This window comes from Scyliorhinus torazame, chromosome 2 (assembly GCF_047496885.1).
Source record: "Scyliorhinus torazame isolate Kashiwa2021f chromosome 2, sScyTor2.1, whole genome shotgun sequence".
Classification (NCBI taxonomy): Eukaryota; Metazoa; Chordata; class Chondrichthyes; order Carcharhiniformes; family Scyliorhinidae; genus Scyliorhinus; species Scyliorhinus torazame.
Window position 1 is genome coordinate 15,558,705 of NC_092708.1, and position 18,107 is coordinate 15,576,811.

The 18,107-nt window shown below is 51.4% G+C and overlaps 1 protein-coding gene across 7 annotated transcripts in view; it reads right to left on the minus strand.

The window, feature by feature from the left end:
- The window catches only part of spega (striated muscle enriched protein kinase a), a 1,182,457-nt gene that overhangs the window by 100,375 nt on the left and 1,063,975 nt on the right, over positions 1-18,107 (minus strand). For all 7 annotated transcript variants that reach the window (XM_072468701.1, XM_072468720.1, XM_072468711.1 and 4 more), the window contains one exon: positions 6,426-6,578. In XM_072468701.1, the coding sequence (XP_072324802.1) occupies positions 6,426-6,578 (153 nt within the window). The remainder of the gene's footprint in view (positions 1-6,425; positions 6,579-18,107) is intronic.

An 18,107-nucleotide genomic window follows, 5' to 3' on the forward strand; every position in this document is an offset into this window, starting at 1 on the left:
CAGGAGGCCATTCAGCCCCTCGAGCCTGTTACACAGGATCAGGAGGCCGTTCAGCCCCTCGAGCCTGTTACACAGGAACAGGAGGAGGCCATTCAGCCCCTCGAGCCTGTTACACAGGAACAGGAGGAGGCCCATTCAGCCCCTCGAGCCTGTTACACGGGAACAGGAGGAGGCCCATTCAGCCCCTCGAGCCTGTTACACAGGAACAGGAGGCCATTCAGCCCCTCGAGCCTGTTACACAGGAACAGGAGGAGTCCCATTCAGCCCCCCGAGCCTGTTACACAGGAACAGGAGGAGCCCATTCAGCCCCTCGAGCCTGTTACACAGGAACAGGAGGAGCCCATTCAGCCCCTCGAGCCTGTTACACAGGGACAGGAGGAGGCCCATTCAGCCCCTCGAGCCTGTTACACAGGAACAGGAGGAGGCCATTCAGCCCCTCGAGCCTGTTACACAGGAACAGGAGGAGGCCATTCAGCCCCTCGAGCCTGTTACACAGGAACAGGAGGAGGCCCATTCAGCTCCTCGAGCCTGTTACACAGGAACAGGAGGCGGCCATTCAGCTCCTCGAGCCTGTTACACAGGAACAGGAGGCGGCCATTCAGCACCTCGAGCCTGTTACACAGGAACAGGAGGCCATTCAGCCCCTCGAGCCTGTTACACGGGAACAGGAGGCGGCCATTCAGCCACTCGAGCCTGTTACACAGGAACAGGAGGCCATTCAGCCCCTCGAGCCTGTTACACAGGAACAGGAGGAGGCCCATTCAGCCCCCCGAGCCTGTTACACAGGAACAGGAGGAGCCCATTCAGCCCCTCGAGCCTGTTACACAGGAACAGGAGGAGGCCCATTCAGCCCCTCGAGCCTGTTACACAGGAACAGGAGGCGGCCATTCAGCCCCTCGAGCCTGTTACACAGGGACAGGAGGAGGCCCATTCAGCCCCTCGAGCCTGTTACACAGGAACAGGAGGAGGCCCATTCAGACCCCCCCCCCCCAGCCTATTACACAGGAACAGGAGGAGGCCCATTCAGCCCCTCGAGCCTGTTACACAGGAACAGGAGGCCATTCAGCCCCTCGAGCCTGTTACACAGGAACAGGAGGCCGTTCAGCCCCTCGAGCCTGTTACACAGGAACAGGAGGAGGCCATTCAGCCCCTCGAGCCTGTTACACAGGAACAGGAGGAGGCCCATTCAGCCCCTCGAACCAGTTACACAGGAACAGGTGGAGGCCCATTCAGCCCCTCGAGCCTGTTACACGGGAACAGGAGGCGGCCATTCAGCCCCTCAAGCCTGTTACACAGGAACAGGAGGCCATTCAGCCCCTCGAGCCTGTTACACAGGAACAGGAGGAGCCCATTCAGCCCCTCGAGCCTGTTACACAGGAACAGGAGGAGCCCATTCAGCCCCTCGAGCCTGTTACAGAGGGACAGGAGGAGGCCCATTCAGCCCCTCGAGCCTGTTACACAGGAACAGGAGGAGGCCCATTCAGCCCCTCAAGCCTGTTACACGGGAACAGGAGGCGGCCATTCAGCCCCTCGAGCCTGTTACACAGGAACAGGAGGCCATTCAGCCCCTCGAGCCTGTTACACAGGAACAGGAGGAGGCCCATTCAGCCCCTCGAGCCTGTTACACAGGAACAGGAGGATGCCATTCAGCCCCTCGAGCCTGTTACACAGGAACAGGAGGAGGCCATTCAGCCCATTGAGTCTGTTGCACAGGAACAGGCTGAGCCTATTCAGCCCCTCAAGCCTGTTACACAGGAACAGGAGGCGGCCATTCAGCCCCTCAAGCCTGCTTTGCCATTCTGTGTGGTCATGGTTGATTTGTAGTTTAACTCTGTCAATCTATTTTGGTTCTTTTACCCTTAATCGCTTCCACAACAAAATCTATCAATTTCACTTTGGAAAATTTCAATGTCTCATCCTCCGTCTCATCAGCTTTTTGGGGGAGAAAGTTCCAGATTTTCATTCACTTTGCATCCTGGATCTAATGTTAAGATTCTGCTGCCTTGTTCTGGACCCCATTACCACAGCAAATTCGGTTCCGCCTGGGATCATTTTAAATACCTCAATTGGATCACCCTTAACCTTCTAAGCTCAGGGCAACACAATCCTGGCCACATCTCACTAATTGGTGTACATTCCTAATATCCCTGCACCCCCTCTCTGCCTCGAACCTCCGAACCACTTCCCCTTGCATTTCAATAATTTGCCTCCAATTATCAATGAAAAGTCTCTCGTGGGGAACGTTAGGAAGTGCCTTCTGGAAGTTACAAATTGATCTCTGCATCTGCTCCTTAAAAGTGCTCCCAATTGCGATGCCTAGCCTCAGGCCACTGGAGGCTCGGTGTTTGATAATCGCTCTCATGAAGCAGCGTGGGATGTTTTACCGGTGTTCAAGGTGCTATATAAATGCAAGATGTTATTATTCTGAGATTCATAGGGTTAGGTTTAGGTTTAGGGTTAGGGAAGCTAATCGGTTTCTCCACGTCACTCACGACATCCACCAATGATAAAAATGGAAAGCTTCATGATGAGATATTGGGGACACTAAGATGAGAGGCAGCACGGTTTTGTGAAGGGGAGGTCGTGTCTCACTAATTTAATAGAGTTTTTCGAAGAGGTCACAAAGATGACTGATGCAGGTAGGGCAGTGGATGTTGTCTATATGGACTTCAGTAAGGCCTTTGACAAGGTCCCTCATGGCAGACTGGTACAAAAGGTGAAGTCTTTTGGGGGAGAAAGTTCCAGATTTTCATTCACTTTGCATCCTGGATCTAATGTTAAGATTCTGCCGCCTTGCTCTGGACCCCATTACCACAGCAAATTTGGTTCCGCCTGGGATCAGGGGTGAGCTGGCAAGATGGATACGGAACTGGCTAGGTCATAGAAGGCAGAGAATAGCAATGGAAGGATGCTTTTCTAATTGGAGGGCTGTGACCAGTGGTGATCCACAGGGATCAGTGCTGGGACCTTTGCTGTTCATAGTATATATAAATGATTTGGAGGAAAATGTAACTGGTCTGATTAGTAAGTTTGCGGACGACACAAAGGTTGGTGGAATTGCGGATAGTGATGAGGACTGTCAGAGGATACAGCAGGATTTAGATTGTTTGGAGACTTGGGCGGAGAGATGGCAGATGGAGTTTAATCCGGACAAATGTGAGGTAATGCATTTTGGAAGGTCTAATGCAGGTAGGGAATATACAGTGAATGGTAGAACCCTCAAGAGTATTGAAAGTCAAAGAGATCTAGGAGTACAGGTCCACAGGTCACTGAAAGGGGCAACACAGGTGGAGAAGGTAGTCAAGAAGGCATACGGCATGCTTGCCTTCATTGGCCGGGGCATTGAGTATAAGAATTGGCAAGTCATGTTGCAGCTGTATAGAACCTCAGTTAGGCCACACTTGGAGTATAGTGTTCAATTCTGGTCGCCACACTACCAGAAGGATGTGGAGGCTTTAGAGAGGGTGCAAAAGAGATTTACCAGGATGTTGCCTGGTATGGAGGGCATTAGCTATGAGGAGCGGTTGAATAAACTTGGTTTGTTCTCACTGGAACGACGGAGGTTGAGGGGCGACCTGATAGAGGTCTACAAAATTATGAGGGGCATAGACAGAGTGGATAGTCAGAGGCTTTTCCCCAGGGTAGAGGGGTCAATTACTAGGGGGCATAGGTTTAAGGTGAGAGGGGCAAGGTTTAGAGTAGATGTACGAGGCAAGTTTTTTACGCAGAGGGTAGTGGGTGCCTGGAACTCGCTACCGGAGGAGGTAGTGGAAGTAGGGACGATAGGGACATTTAAGGGGCATCTTGACAAATACATGAATAGGATGGGAATAGAGGGATACGGACCCCAGAAGTGTAGAAGATTGTAGTTTAGTCGGGCAGCATGGTCGGCACAGGCTTGGAGGGCCGAAGGGCCTGTTCCTGTGCTGTACTTTTCTTTGTTCTTTGTCCTTTGATGGGAGCCCAGAGGTTGCTGATGTTTTGCTGTTTTTCAGGTAAAATAGAGAATGATGAACCAATGGATGACGAGGAGACGATCATGCGGAAGATGAGGCTTTTATCTGACTATTATGATGTCCATCAGGAGATTGGGAGGTGCATGTCACAGCACAATGGGGTCTTTTTATTTGTAATCTTTCACGGGATGTGGATGTCGCTGGTTAGACCGACATTTATTGTCCATCCCTAATTGCCCTTGAGAAGGTGGGGGTGAGCTGCCTTCTTGAACCGCTGAAGTCTATGTGGTGTAGGTACACCCACTGCGCTGTTAGGAAATGTATGTTGATCCAGCGACAGTGAAGGAACGGCTGATATATTTCCCAGTCAGGGTGGTGAGTGACTTGGAGGGGAACCTCCAGGTGGTGGGGTTCCCAGGTATCTGCTGCTCTTGTCCTTCTAGACGGCAGTGGTGGTGGGTTTGGAAGGTGCTGTCTGAGGAACCTTGGTGAGTTCCTGCAGTGCATCTTGTGCCTGCTGTCACTGTGCCTCAGCAAGTCACTGATTGAGGTGGAGGATAGGGTGCCAAGCAACTAAGCTACTTTAGTCGGGATGGTGTTGAGCTTCTTGAATGTTGTTGGAGCCGCGCTCATCCAGGCAAGTGGAGAGTATTCCATTACACTCCTGACTTGTGCCTTGTAGATGGTGGACAGGCTTTGGGGGGGTCAGGAAGTGAGTTAATCTCCTGCCTCTTAATGTGCATTTTAATGACCCATATTAGAAGAAAGAATCAATCAAAGTGTGACACTGAACCACATAAGGAGATATTGGTTCAGGCAACGCAATGCTGGATTGCGGTAGCATGGTGGTTAGCACAATTGCTTCACAGCTCCAGGGTCCCAGGTTCGATTCCCGGCTGGGTCACTGTCTGTGCGGAGTCTGCATGTCCTCCCCGTGTGTGCGTGGGTTTCCTCCGGGTGCTCCGGTTTCTTCCCACAGTCCAAAGATGTGCAGGTTAGGTGGATTGGCCAGGATAAAAAGATTGCCCTTAGTGTCCAAAATTGCCCTTAGTGTTGGCTGAGTGGGGTTACTGGGTTATGGGGATAGGGTGGAGGTGTGGGCTTGGGTAGGGTGCTCTTTCCAAGAGCCGGTGCAGACCCGATGGGCCGAATGGCCTCCTTCTGCACTGTAAATTCTATGATAATTCTAAAGAGATAGAACTTAGAGAGCATCTTAACGGAGGCAAAAGAGAGGGGTTTAGGGAAAGAGTTCCAGGCAGCGTAGCTGGCAATGATGGAACAATGAAAACCGGGAATGTTCTGAGTACAGTACTGAAGGAACGGAGAGATCTGGGAGTGGTGGGGCAGACGGAGGTTCAGAGATAGGGGGCGAGATTCTCCGGAAACGGCGCAATGTCCGCCGACTGGCGCCCAAAACGGCGCAAATCAGACAGGCATCGCGCCGCCCCAAAGGTGCGGAATGCTCCGCATCTTTGGGGGACGAGCCCCAACCTTAAGGGGCTAGGTCGGCGCCGGACGAATTTCCGCCCCGCCAGCTGGCGGAAAAGGCCTTTGGTGCCCCGCCAGCTGGCGCGGAAATGACATCTCCGGGCAGCGCATGCGCGGGAGCGTTAGCGGCCGCTGACAGCTTCCCACGCATGCGCAGTGGAGGGGGTCTCTTCTGCCTCCGCCATGGTAGAGACCGTGGCGGAGGCGGAAGGGAAAGAGTGCCCCCACGGCACAGGCCCGCCCGCGGATCGGTGGGCCCCGATCGCGGGCCAGGCCACCGTGGGGACACCCCCGGGGCCAGATCGCCCCGCGCCCCCCCCCCAGGACCCCGGAGCCTGCCCACGCCGCCTTGTCCCGCCGGTAAGGTAGGTGGTTTAATTTACGCCGGCGGGACAGGCATTTTAGCGGTGGGACTTCGGCCCATCCGGGCCGGAGAATCGAGCGGGGGGGGGGGGGGGGCCCGCCAACCGGCGCGGCGCGATTCCCGCCCCCGCCGAATCTTCGGTGCCGGAGACTTCGGCAACCGGCGGGGGCGGGATTCACGCCAGCCCCCGGCGATTCTCCGACCCAGCGGGGGGTTGGAGAATCTCGCCCCGGGACGGGGGAAGTCAAAGAGGGATTTGAGAGCATACAAATTTGAAAATCTTGGTGTTGCTGGACTGGGCGTCAATGTAGGCAAGCGAGCTCAGATTACTGGGTGAAAGGTACTTGGTGGGAGCGGGGATGCGGACAACAGAGGTTAGAAAAGTTCAAAAAAGTGGGAGGCCGGCCAGAAATGCATTGGGACAGCTGAGTGCAGGGGTAACAAAGGCATCAGGTGGGCTGAAGCTGGGTGGAGGGGGTTGGTGCCCGTCAGCGGTCCTGGTGGTGGAGAGGAGTCAGGGGTCAGTCAGATATTCTGGTCCAGGTGAGATTGCAATGGGTCTGGGTGTTTGCGCACAAGGCCACATGCAGCACGCACGCCCGCCTCAACATGCTCACTGCTTATCCTCCACCAGCAGCTTGATGACAAATCCCCTTGATTCCCGGCTCAGGTTGGCGAACATCTTCTCCTCGAATGCCACGTCGTAGTTTTTCACGTTAAGCAACGTGGTCTTGTCGTTCTCGCTGAAGAATGGTGAAATCCCAGTCAGACTGCAAAGGAAAAATAAATTAGCCAGAGTTCACACCAAAACACTGAATCAATGGAATCATGTTGCACAGCAGGAGGATACAGTTTCTCTCTGCCTGCCTCCTTCACTATTACTCCATAGCCCGGCTAACGGCAGCACGATAGCACTGTGGCTTCACAGCGCCAGGGTCCTGGGTTCGATTCCCGGCTTGGGTCTCTGTCTGTGCGGAGTCTGCATGTTCTCTCTGTGTCTGCGTCGGTTTCCTCCAGGTTAACATAGAACAGTACAGCACAGAACAGGCCCTTCGGCCCTCAATGTTGTGCCGAGCATTGTCCGAAACCAAGATCAAGCTATCCCACTCCCTGTCATTCTGGTGTGCTCCATGTGCCTATCCAATAACCGCTTGAAAGTTCCTAAAGTGTCCGACTCCACTATCACAGCAGGCAGTCCATTCCACACCCTAACCACTCTCTGAGTAAAGAACCTACCTCGGACATCCCTCCTATATCTCCCACCCTGAACCTTATAGTTATGCCCCCTTGTAACAGCTACATCCACCCGAGGAAATAGTCTCTGAATGTTCTCCGGTTTCCTCCCACAAGTCCCGAAAGAAGTGCTGTTAGGTGAAGTGGACATTCTGAATTCTCCCTCTGTGTACCCGAACAGGCGCCAGAATGTGGCGACTCGGGGCTTTTCACAGTAACTTCATTGCAGTGTTAATGTAAGCCTACTTGTGGCAGTAAACATTATTATTATTATTAAATCCTCCTTTCCAACTATCTATCCAATCCCTGTTTGAAAGTTCCTGTAGAACCTGCTTCCATCGCCCTATCAGGCAGCACCTTCCAGATCACAGCAACTCGCTGTGTAAAGAAAATAGGATTCTCGCCTTCTAACTCTTTTGCTGATTGTCTTACATCATTGTCCTTCTTGTCATGTGAGAGTACCTTTAAGAAATGGATGTTTTTACAGAATAACTGTAGTGGGTGTACCTTTAAGAAATGGGCGTTTATTACTGCAGTGATGTCAGAGAGTGGGTGGAGCTGGGCTGTCTATCAGCTTTTTACTTTCGCTTTAGGCATTTTTGCTAAGGAGTGGGCCGTGTGCTCCCCATAACACAATCTATTAAAAGTTGTGGGTCAGGTGAACTCCATGGTACACTTTGGGGTTTTCTAAACGCTGGCCCAGAACAAATTGGGGGCTCGAGGTGGATAAAAGTCTATCTATTGGATTGGCTTAATGAACTTAAAGACAGTGAGGGGTGAGCATATTGTGGTTGCTTTTCAGGTGTGGTATTTTCGTTTAAGTGGGGAGTGTGTTGTGGACAATGGCTCTTTCAGAGGCTCTGAAGTTTTTGGGGGTGGAGACGGTCACACGCAGTACCTTACGGACAGAGACTAAAAGCAGACTGTTAGATTTGGCAAAAACATTGCAGCTAACATTACCTGACAAAATGCGAAAAGGTGAGGTACTTACCGCGGTAGCTGAGGATTTAAAGTTGCCCGAGATACATTCTGACTCATTAGAAATGGCAAAGATCCAGTTGCAGATGAAGCAACTTGAACATGAAAAAGAATTAAAGCAGCTTGAATACGCAATGAGAGAAAAAGAAAGAGAAAGGGAGATACAGATCAGGGAAAAAGAAAAGGCGAGAGAAGAAAGAAACAAAGAAAGAATAGCCCTCGCAGAACAAAAGGAAAGAGATAGAGAGGAAAGGGAAAAAGAGAGAGAGTTTGAACTTCAGAAAATGGTTATGAAACATAACAGTCAGATAAAATTGGCAGACGTAAAGGGAAACGTACAGTTGGAGGATAGTGATGAGGATAGTGAGAAAGAGCGTCATAGTCGAAGGCTTGGTGGGGATCTATTTAAATATGTCCAAGCATTGCCAAGGTTTGACGAGATGCAGGTGGAAGCCTTTTTCATTTCATTTGAGAAGGTAGCTAAACAAATGAAATCGCCACAGGTCATGTGGGTATTACTGATTCAAACAAAGCTGGTAGGTAGGGCGAGTGAAGTGTTTGCATCACTCCCGGAGGAGGTATCTGGGACGTATGAGGAGGTGAAAAAATCCATCTTAGGTGCATATGAACTAGTGCCTGAAGCCTACAGACAAAGGTTTAGAAATTTAAGGAAAGAATTTGGTCAAACATACATGGAGTTTGAAAGGATCAAACAGAGTAATTTTGATAGGTGAAATGAAAATGAAATGAAAACTGCTTCTTGTCACAAGTCAGCTTCACATGAAGTTACTGTGGCTGGAGTTCGACGGGGCACATCGGGTGCTGGCGAGGAGGCCCAAGGCAAATGAGCCGCCAAGGGCGATGGTGGTGAGGTTCCACCGGTTCGCGGACAGAGAGTGGGTCCTGAGATGGGCCAAGAAGGAGCGGAGCAGTAAGTGGGACAATGCAGAGATCCGAATATACCCGGACTGGAGCACGGAGGTTGCAAAGCGGAGAGCGGGTTTCAACCGGGCCAAAGCGGCGTTGTACCGGAAAGGAGTGAAATTCGGAATGCTGCAGCCAGCGCGACTGTGGGTCACATACAAGGGCCAACACTATTACTTCGAAATGCCTGAAGAGGCGTGGACCTTTGTACAAGCCGAAAAGTTGGACTCTAACTGAGGGTTTGTGAGGGTGGGGGGGATGTTTTGGGGTTTGATGTGTGATGGTTGTTGTATATAGGGGGTCAATCACGCGCAGGAAATGTTACATGGGCTGGGGGAGAGAGACAAGGCCGCGACAGGAGCTGCGCCAGAGGGGGCGGAGCGGGCTTTGGAAAGCGGGGTTTTTTTTCCCGCGCGCGGGAAGAAAGGTGGGAAGGGGAACAAAGGAATGCATATGGATTGGGAGACTCCCACGCGGGGAGGTCAATGGGACGGCGGGAGAAGCCGGGGTCAGCAGGCGTCAGCTGACTTACGGGAGTGACATGGGGGGAGCAAAAAAGCTAGACAGGGGTCTAGCGGGGGGGAGGGGAGTGGGGGGGAAGGGGGGTGGGAAAGGGTTGCTGCTGCACTGGCCGAAAGGGAATGGGACACAGAAGAGGTGGTCGGGACGGGGGTCCCCCCTCTGGGGGACTGGAGGGTGAGGGAGGCGTGGACACGGGACTGGCCCAGAAAAGGAGATGGCTAGTCGGCGGGGCGAGGGGGGGGTGAGAGCCCCTCCAATCCGGCTGATAACGTGGAATGTGAGGGGCCTGAATGGGCCGGTGAAGAGGGCTCGAGTGTTCGCGCAGTTAAAGGGACTGAAGGCGGACGTGGCCATGCTCCAAGAGACACATCTGAAGGTGGCGGACCAGGTCAGGTTAAGAAAGGGATGTGTAGGACAGGTATTCCACTCGGGACTGGACGCGAAGAATAGAGGGGTGGCAATATTGGTGGGAAAGCGGGTGTCATTTGAGGCCAAGACTATTGTAGCGGACAATGGAGGGCGATATGTAATGGTGAGCGGTAGGCTGCAAGGGACGTGGGTGGTGTTGGTAAACGTATACGCCCCAAACTGGGATGTTGCAGGATTCATGAAGCGCATGTTGGGGCGCATTCCGGACCTGGAGATAGGAGGCCTGATAATGGGAGGGGACTTCAATACAGTGTTGGATCCAGCACTGGACCGCTCCAAATCAAGGACTGGAAAGAGGCCGGCGGCGGCCAAGGTGCTTAGGGGGTTTATGGATCAGATGGGGGGAGTGGACCCATGGCGGTTTGCAAGACCGCAGGCCAGGGAATTTTCTTTCTTCTCCCATATACACAAAGCCTACTCCCGGATAGATTTCTTTGTTCTGAGTAGGGCGCTCATCCCGAGAGTGGAGGGGACGGAGTATTCGGCTATAGCCGTTTCGGACCATGCCCCGCACTGGGTGGAACTGAAGCTGGGAGAGGAGAGGGACCATCGCCCATTGTGGCGGCTGGATGTGGGACTGTTGGCGGACGAGGTGGTGTGGGGGAAGGTGAGGGGGTGTATCGAAAGGTACTTGGAGGTCAACGACAACGGGGAGGTGCGGGTGGGGGTGGTATGGGAGGCGTTGAAGGCGGTGATCAGGGGAGAGCTAATTTCCATTAGGGTTCATAGGGAGAAGACAGAGGGTATGGAAAGGGAGAGGTTAGTGGGGGAGATTTTGAGAGTGGACAGGAGATACGCAGAGGCCCCAGAGGAAAGATTACTTGGGGAAAGACGACGGCTCCAGGCGGAGTTTGACCTGTTGACCACAGGGAAGTCGGAGGCACAGTGGAGGAAAGCGCAGGGGGCGACCTACGAGTATGGGGAAAAGGCTAGTCGGATGCTGGCACACCAGCTCCGTAAGAGGATGGCAGCGAGGGAAATAGGGGTAGTCAAAGATGGAAGGGGAGCCACGGTTCGGAGTGCAACGAAAATAAATGAGGTATTCAAGGCCTTTTATGAAGAGCTGTACAGATCCCAGCCCCCAGCGGGGGAAGAGGGGATGAGTTGATTCCTAGATCAGCTGAGATTCCCGAGGGTGGAGGAGCAAGAGGTGGCTGGTTTGGGGGCACCAATTGGGTTGGAGGAGCTGAGCAAGGGTTTGGGGAGCATGCAGGCGGGGAAGGCCCCGGGACCGGACGGATTCCCGGTGGAGTTCTACAGGAAGTACGCAGACCTGTTGGCCCCGCTACTGGTGAAGACCTTCAATGAGGCAAGAGAGGAGGGGACCCTGCCCCCGACAATGTCGGAAGCGACAATTTCTTTGATCCTAAAACGGGACAAGGACCCACTGCAATGTGGATCGTACAGGCCGATCTCACTCCTCAATGTGGATGCAAAGTTGCTGGCAAAAGTGCTGGCCACGAGGATCGTGTGGATCGAGGACTGTGTCCCGGGGGTGATTCACGAGGACCAGACGGGATTTGTAAAGGGCAGGCAACTAAACACCAATGTGCGGCAGCTCTTAAACGTGATAATGATGCCATCGGAGGAGGGAGAGGCGGAGATAGTGGCAGCTATGACGCAGAGAAGGCTTTTGACCGAGTAGAGTGGGAGTACCTCTGGGAGGGGCTGCGTAGGTTTGAGTTCGGGGTAGGGTTTATCAATTGGGTTAAGCTCCTTTACTAAGCCCCGATGGCGAGTGTAGTGATGAACCGGCGGAGGTCGGAGTACTTTCGACTGTACCGAGGGACGAGGCAGGGGTGCCCCCTGTCCCCCCTGTTGTTCGCATTGGCGATCGAACCATTGGCCATGTCATTGAGGGAGTCTAATAAATGGAGGGGGGTGGTCCGAGGGGGAGAAGAGCATCGGGTGTCGCTTTATGCGGATGACCTGTTGCTGTACGTGGCGGATCCAATGGAGGGGATGGTGGAGGTCATGCAGACTCTAAGGGAGTTTGGGGAGTTTTCGGGTTATAAGCTCAATGTAGGGAAGAGTGAGCTCTTTGTATTCAGGCGGGGGACCAAGAAAGAGAGATAGGGGACCTACCGCTGAGGAGGGCGGAGGGGAGTTTTCGGTACCTGGGGATCCAGATAGCCAGGAGTTGGGGGACCCTACATAAACTGAATCTGACGAGGTTGTTGGAGCAAATGGAGGAGGATTTCAAAAGATGGGACATGTTACCGCTCTCGCTGGCGGGTAGAGTGCAGTCGGTCAAAATGGTGGTCCTTCCGAGGTTTCTGTTTGTGTTTCAGTGCCTTCCCATCGTGATCACTAAGGCCTTTACTAAGAGAGTAGGCAGGAGTATTATGGGGTTTGTGTGGGCGAATAAGACCCCGAGAGTAAGGAGAGGGTTCCTGGAGCGCAGTAGGGACCAAGGAGGGTTGGCGCTGCCAAACCTGGGGAGCTACTACTGGGCAGCAAATGTGGCGATGATCCGCAAGTGGGTTATGGAGGGAGAGGGGGCGGCATGGAAGAGGTTGGAGATGGCGTCCTGCAAAGGAACGGGCCTGGGGGCGTTGGTGACGGCACCGCTGCCGCTCTCGCCGACAAAGTATACCACGAGCCTGGTGGTGGCGGCAACGTTAAGGATCTGGGGCCAGTGGAGACTGCACCGGGGTGCAATGGGAGCATCGGTGTGGTCCCCGATCATGGGTAACCACCGGTTTGCCCGGGGAAGATGGACGGGGGGTTCCAGAGCTGGCATCGGGCGGGGATTGGAAGAATGGGGAACTGTTCATCGATGGGACGTTTGCGAGCCTAGGGGCACTGGAGGAGAAGTTTGAGTTACCCCCGGGAAATGCCTTTAGATATATGCAGGTGAGGGCTTTTGTGAGGCGACAGGTGAGGGAATTCCCGTTGCTCCCGGCACAAGAAGTTCAAGATAGGGTGATCTCGGGTGTATGGGTCGGGGAGGGCAAGGTGTCGGAAATACACCAGGAGTTGAAAGAAGAGGGGGAAGCGCTGGTAGAAGAGTTGAAGGGTAAATGGGAGGAGGAGCTGGGGGAGGAGATCGAGGAAGGTCTGTGGGCTGATGCCCTAGGTAGTGTTAATTCCTCCTCCTCGTGTGCCAGGCTCAGCCTGATACAATTTAAGGTGGTTCACAGAGCGCACTTGACGGGGGCGAGGTTGAGTCGGTTCTTTGGGGTAGAGGACAGATGTGGAACGTGCTCAGGGAGCCCGGCGAACCATGTCCATATGTTTTGGTCATGCCCGGCACTGGAGGGGTTCTGGAGAGGAGTGGCGGGATCAATATCTCAGGTGGTGAAAGTCCGGGTCAAGCCAAGCTGGGGGCTAGCAATATTTGGGGTAGTGGACGAACCGGAAGTGCAGGAGGTGAAAGAGGCCGGCATTCTGGCCTTTGCGTCCCTAGTAGCCTGGCGAAGGATCTTGCTAATGTGGAAGGAGCCGAAGCCCCCCAGCCTGGAGGCCTGGATAAATGATATGGCTGGGTTCATAAAGTTGGAGAGGATTAAGTTCGCCTTGAGAGGGTCTGCGCAGGGGTTCTACAGGCGGTGGCAACCGTTCCTAGACTATCTCGCGGAGCGTTAGAGGAAGGTCGGTCAGCAGCAGCAGCAACCTTGGGGCCGGGGCGGGTGGAGGGGACGTCCTGGGAGGCGGGGGAGGTGGGGAGAAAGGGGGGACTGCCTGGGAGGGTGGATGAGCAAGAGATAACATGAAGGGTTGGGGAAACTGGCACGTACGGATGAGGGCCAGTGTACTAAGCTGTGTAAATATATCATTTTGCCATGTATATATCTTGCTCTGCGCGATTTCGCGTTTGTTTTTTTTTGTTACGGCGGGGGGGGGGGGTTATTGTTTGTAAGGGAGAAAAATTGTGTTAAAAAACTTTAATAAATACATTTAAAAAAAAATAAAAAGTGAAGTTACTGTGAAAACCCCCTAGTCGCCACATTCCGCCACCTGTTCAGGGAGGCTGGTACGGGAATAAGGTGGATAAGGGCTTTGAAAATAGACCAAATGTATGAAGCTCTCAGAGAAATTATACTTTTGGAGGAGTTTAAAAATTCAATTCCTGATGTAGTGAGAACTCATGTGGAAGAGCAGAGGGTTAAAACTGCGAGATTAGCAGCAGAAATGGCAGATGATAATGAATTAGTTCATAAATCAAAGCTGGGTTTCCGACATCAGTTTCAGCCGGTGAGGGATAGAAACTGGGGACATGAGAAATACTCAAGTGGTAAAGGTAAAGGTGATCTGATGGGAGATAATAAGGAGAGTGTACCTCAGATTAAAAAATAAATCCAGGAGGGTGGAAGAGACATGAAAAGTTTCAAATGTTTTCACTGTAATAAACTAGGCCATGTAAAGTCACAGTGTTGGTGGTTGAAGAAAAGCACTGGGAAGGCTGGTGTGGTAAAACAGGATAAGATTGTGGGGTTTGTTAAAGTGGTAAAGGAAAGCCCAAGTGAAGTGAAGGAGGTGCAAAAGATTGTACAGCCTGATCAAGAGGTGATTGATAAGAAGGTGCCAGATCTCTTTAAAGAATTTACTTGTGTGGGTAAAGTTTACTCGTGTGTATCAGGAGGAGCAGGTAAAGAAGTCACAATTTTAAGAGATACGGGAGCTAGTCAATCTTTAATGATAAGAGATGAGGAGTTATGTAGTTTGGGAAGAATATTGTCAGAAAAGGTGGTAATATGTGGAATTCAGGGTGAGAGGAGTAGTGTTCCATTATATAAGGTAAGGTTGGAAAGTCCAATGAAGAGTGGTGAAGTGGGAGTAGGAGTAATAGAGAAACTATCTTGTCCAGGAATAGAGTTTATCTTGGGTAATGATATAGCTGGATCGCAGATGGGAGTCACGCCTACTGTGGTGGATAAGCCAGTGGAAAATCAGACAACTGAAGTGTTGAAGGACGAATATCCTGGGATTTTTCCGGATTGTGCAGTAGCAAGGTTGCAAAGTCACAGGTTAAGACATGAGGAGAAATCAAAGAGTGAAGATGAAGTTGAAGTTCAATTATCAGAAATGATTTTTGATCGGGTGGTTGAAAAAGAACAAGAACAGGTGGAGGATGAGGCGGATATTTTTAGTTCAGGAAAATTGGCAGAGTTACAACAGAAAGATAGAGAAATAAAACGGATGTATCAGAAAGCATATACGGAAGAGGAATATGAGTGTATGCCAGAGTGTTATTACCGTAAAAGTGATGTCTTGATGATAAAATGGTGACCTTTACATATGCAGGCGGATGAAAAGTGGGCAGAAGTTCATCAAGTAGTATTGCCGGTAGGGTATAGAAAGGAGGTGTTGTGAGTTACACATGAGGTACCAGTGGGAGGTCATTTGGGAATAAGGAAAACTCAAGCTAATATACAGAAACATATTTTTTGGTCTGGACGACATAAAGATGTTAAATTTTGTCAATCATGTCACACATGTCAAGTGACAGGGAAACCTCAAGCAGTGATAAAACCAGCACCCTTAATACCCATTCCAGCATTTTAGAACCTTTTACAAGGGTCCTAATTGATTGAGTAGGACCGCTTCCTAAAACAAAAAGTGGGAATCAATACCTTTTGACGACAATGGATGTCTCCATTAGGTTTCCAGAGGTAATTCCAGAACGTAATATTACAGCTAAAAAGATTGTGGACGAGTTACTCAAATTTTTTACTAGACATGGACTACCCACAGAAATACAATCAGATCAAGGATCAAATTTTACCTCAAGGTTATTCAAAGAAGTTATGGATAGCTTAGGAATAAAACAATTTAAATCAACTGCGTACCATCCAGAATCGCAGGGAGCGTTAGAAAGGTGGCATCAGACATCAAAGACAATGTTGAGGGCTTATTGTCAAGATTATCCAGAGGATTGGGATAAAGGAATTCCAGTCGTACTGTTTGCAATTCGGGATGCACCTAATGAGTCAACCAAATTCAGTCCTTTTGAACTAATTTTTGGTCATGAGGTAAGAGGACCCAGAAAGGGCAGGCAGTCAGTGCAGGAATCCCCTGTGGTTCTCCCCCTCTCGAACAGGTATACCCCTTTGGATACTGTCTGGGGGGATAGCCTATCAGGGGAAAACAGCAGCAGCCAGAGCAGTGGCACCACGGCTGGCTCTGATGTTCAGAAGGGAGGGTCAAAGCGCAGAAGAGTAATAGTAATAGGGGACTCTATAGTCAGGGGCACAGATAGGCGCTTCTGTGGATGTGAAAGAGACTCCAGGATGGTATGTTGCCTCCCTGGTGCCAGGGTCCAGGATGTCTCCGAACGGGTAGAGGGCATCCTGAAGGGGGAGGGCAAACAGGCAGAGGTCGTTGTACATATTGGTACTAACGACATAGGCAGGAAGGGGCATGAGGTCCTGCAGCAGGAGTTCAGGGAGCTAGGCAGAAAGTTAAAAGACAGGACCTCTAGGGTTGTAATCTCGGGATTACTCCCTGTGCCACGTGCCAGTGAGGCTAGAAATAGGAAGATAGAGCAGCTAAACACGTGGCTAAACAGCTGGTGTAGGAGGGAGGGTTTTCGTTATCTGGACCACTGGGAGCTCTTCCGGGGCAGGTGTGACCTATATAAGGACGGGTTGCATCTAAACCGGAGAGGCATAAATATCCTGGCCGCGAGGTTTGCTAGTGTCAGATGGGAGGGTTTAAACTAGTATGGCAGGGGGGTGGGCACGGGAGCAATAGGTCAGAAGGTGAGAGCATTGAGGGAGAACCAGGGAATAGGGACAGTGGGGCTCTGAGGCAGAGCAGACAGGGAGAAGTTTCTGAACACAGCGGGTCTGGTGGCCTGAAGTGCATATGTTTTAATGCAAGAAGTATTACGGGTAAGGCAGATGAACTTAGAGCTTGGATTAGTACTTGGAACTATGATGTTGTTGCCATTACAGAGACCTGGTTGAGGGAAGGGCAGGATTGGCAGCTAAACGTTCCAGGATTTAGATGTTTCAGGCGGGATAGAGGGGGATGTAAAAGGGGAGGCGGAGTTGCGCTACTGGTTCGGGAGAATATCACAGCTGTACTGGGGAAGGACACCTCAGAGGGCAGTGAGGCTATATGGGTAGAGATCAGGAATAAGAAGGGTGCAGTCACAATGTTGGGGGTTTACTACAGGCCTCCCAACAGCCAGCGGGAGAGAGAGGAGCAGATAGGTAGACAGATTTTGGAAAAGAGTAAAAACAACAGGGTTGTGGTGATGGGAGACTTCAACTTCCCCAATATTGACTGGGACTCACTCAGTGCCAGGGGCTTAGACGGGGCGGAGTTTGTAAGGAGCATCCAGGAGGGCTTCTTAAAAGAATATGTAGACAGTTCAACTAGGGAAGGGGCGGTACTGGACCTGGCATTGGGGAATGAGCCCGGCCAGGTGGTAGATGTTTCAGTAGGGGAGCATTTCGGTAACAGTGACCACAATTCAGTAAGTTTTAAAGTACTGGTGGACAAGGATAAGAGTGGTCCTAGGATGAATGTGCTAAATTGGGGTAGGCTAATTATAACAATATTAGGCGGGAACTGAAGAACATAGATTGGGGGCGGATGTTTGAGGGTAAATCAACATCTGACATGTGGGAGGCTTTCAAGTGTCAGTTGAAAGGAATTCAGGACCGGCATGTTCCTGTGAGGAAGAAGGATAAATACGGCAATTTTCGGGAACCTTGGATAACGAGAGATATTGTAGGCCTCATCAAAAAGAAAAAGGAGGCATTTGTCAGGGCTAAAAGGCTGGGAACAGACGAAGCCTGTGTGGAATATAAGGAAAGTAGGAAGGAACTTAAGCAAGGAGTCAGGAGGGCTAGAAGGGGTCACGAAAAGTCATTGGCAAATAGGGTTAAGGAAAATCCCAAGGCTTTTTACACGTTCTTAAAAAGCAAGAGGGTAGCCAGGGAAAGGGTTGGCCCACTGAAGGATAGGCAAGGGAATCTATGTGTGGAGCCAGAGGAAATGGGCGAGGTACTAAATGAATACTTTGCATTAGTATTCACCAAAGAGAAGAAATTGGTAGATGTTGAGTCTGGAGAAGGGTGTGTAGATAGCCTGGGTCACATTGAGATCCAAAAAGACAAGGTGTTGGGTGTCTTAAAAAATATTAAGGTCGATAAGTCCCCAGGGCCTGATGGGATCTACCCCAGAATACTGAAGGAGGCTGGAGAGGAAATTGCTGAGGCCTTGACAGAAATCTTTGGATCCTCACTGTCTTCAGGGGA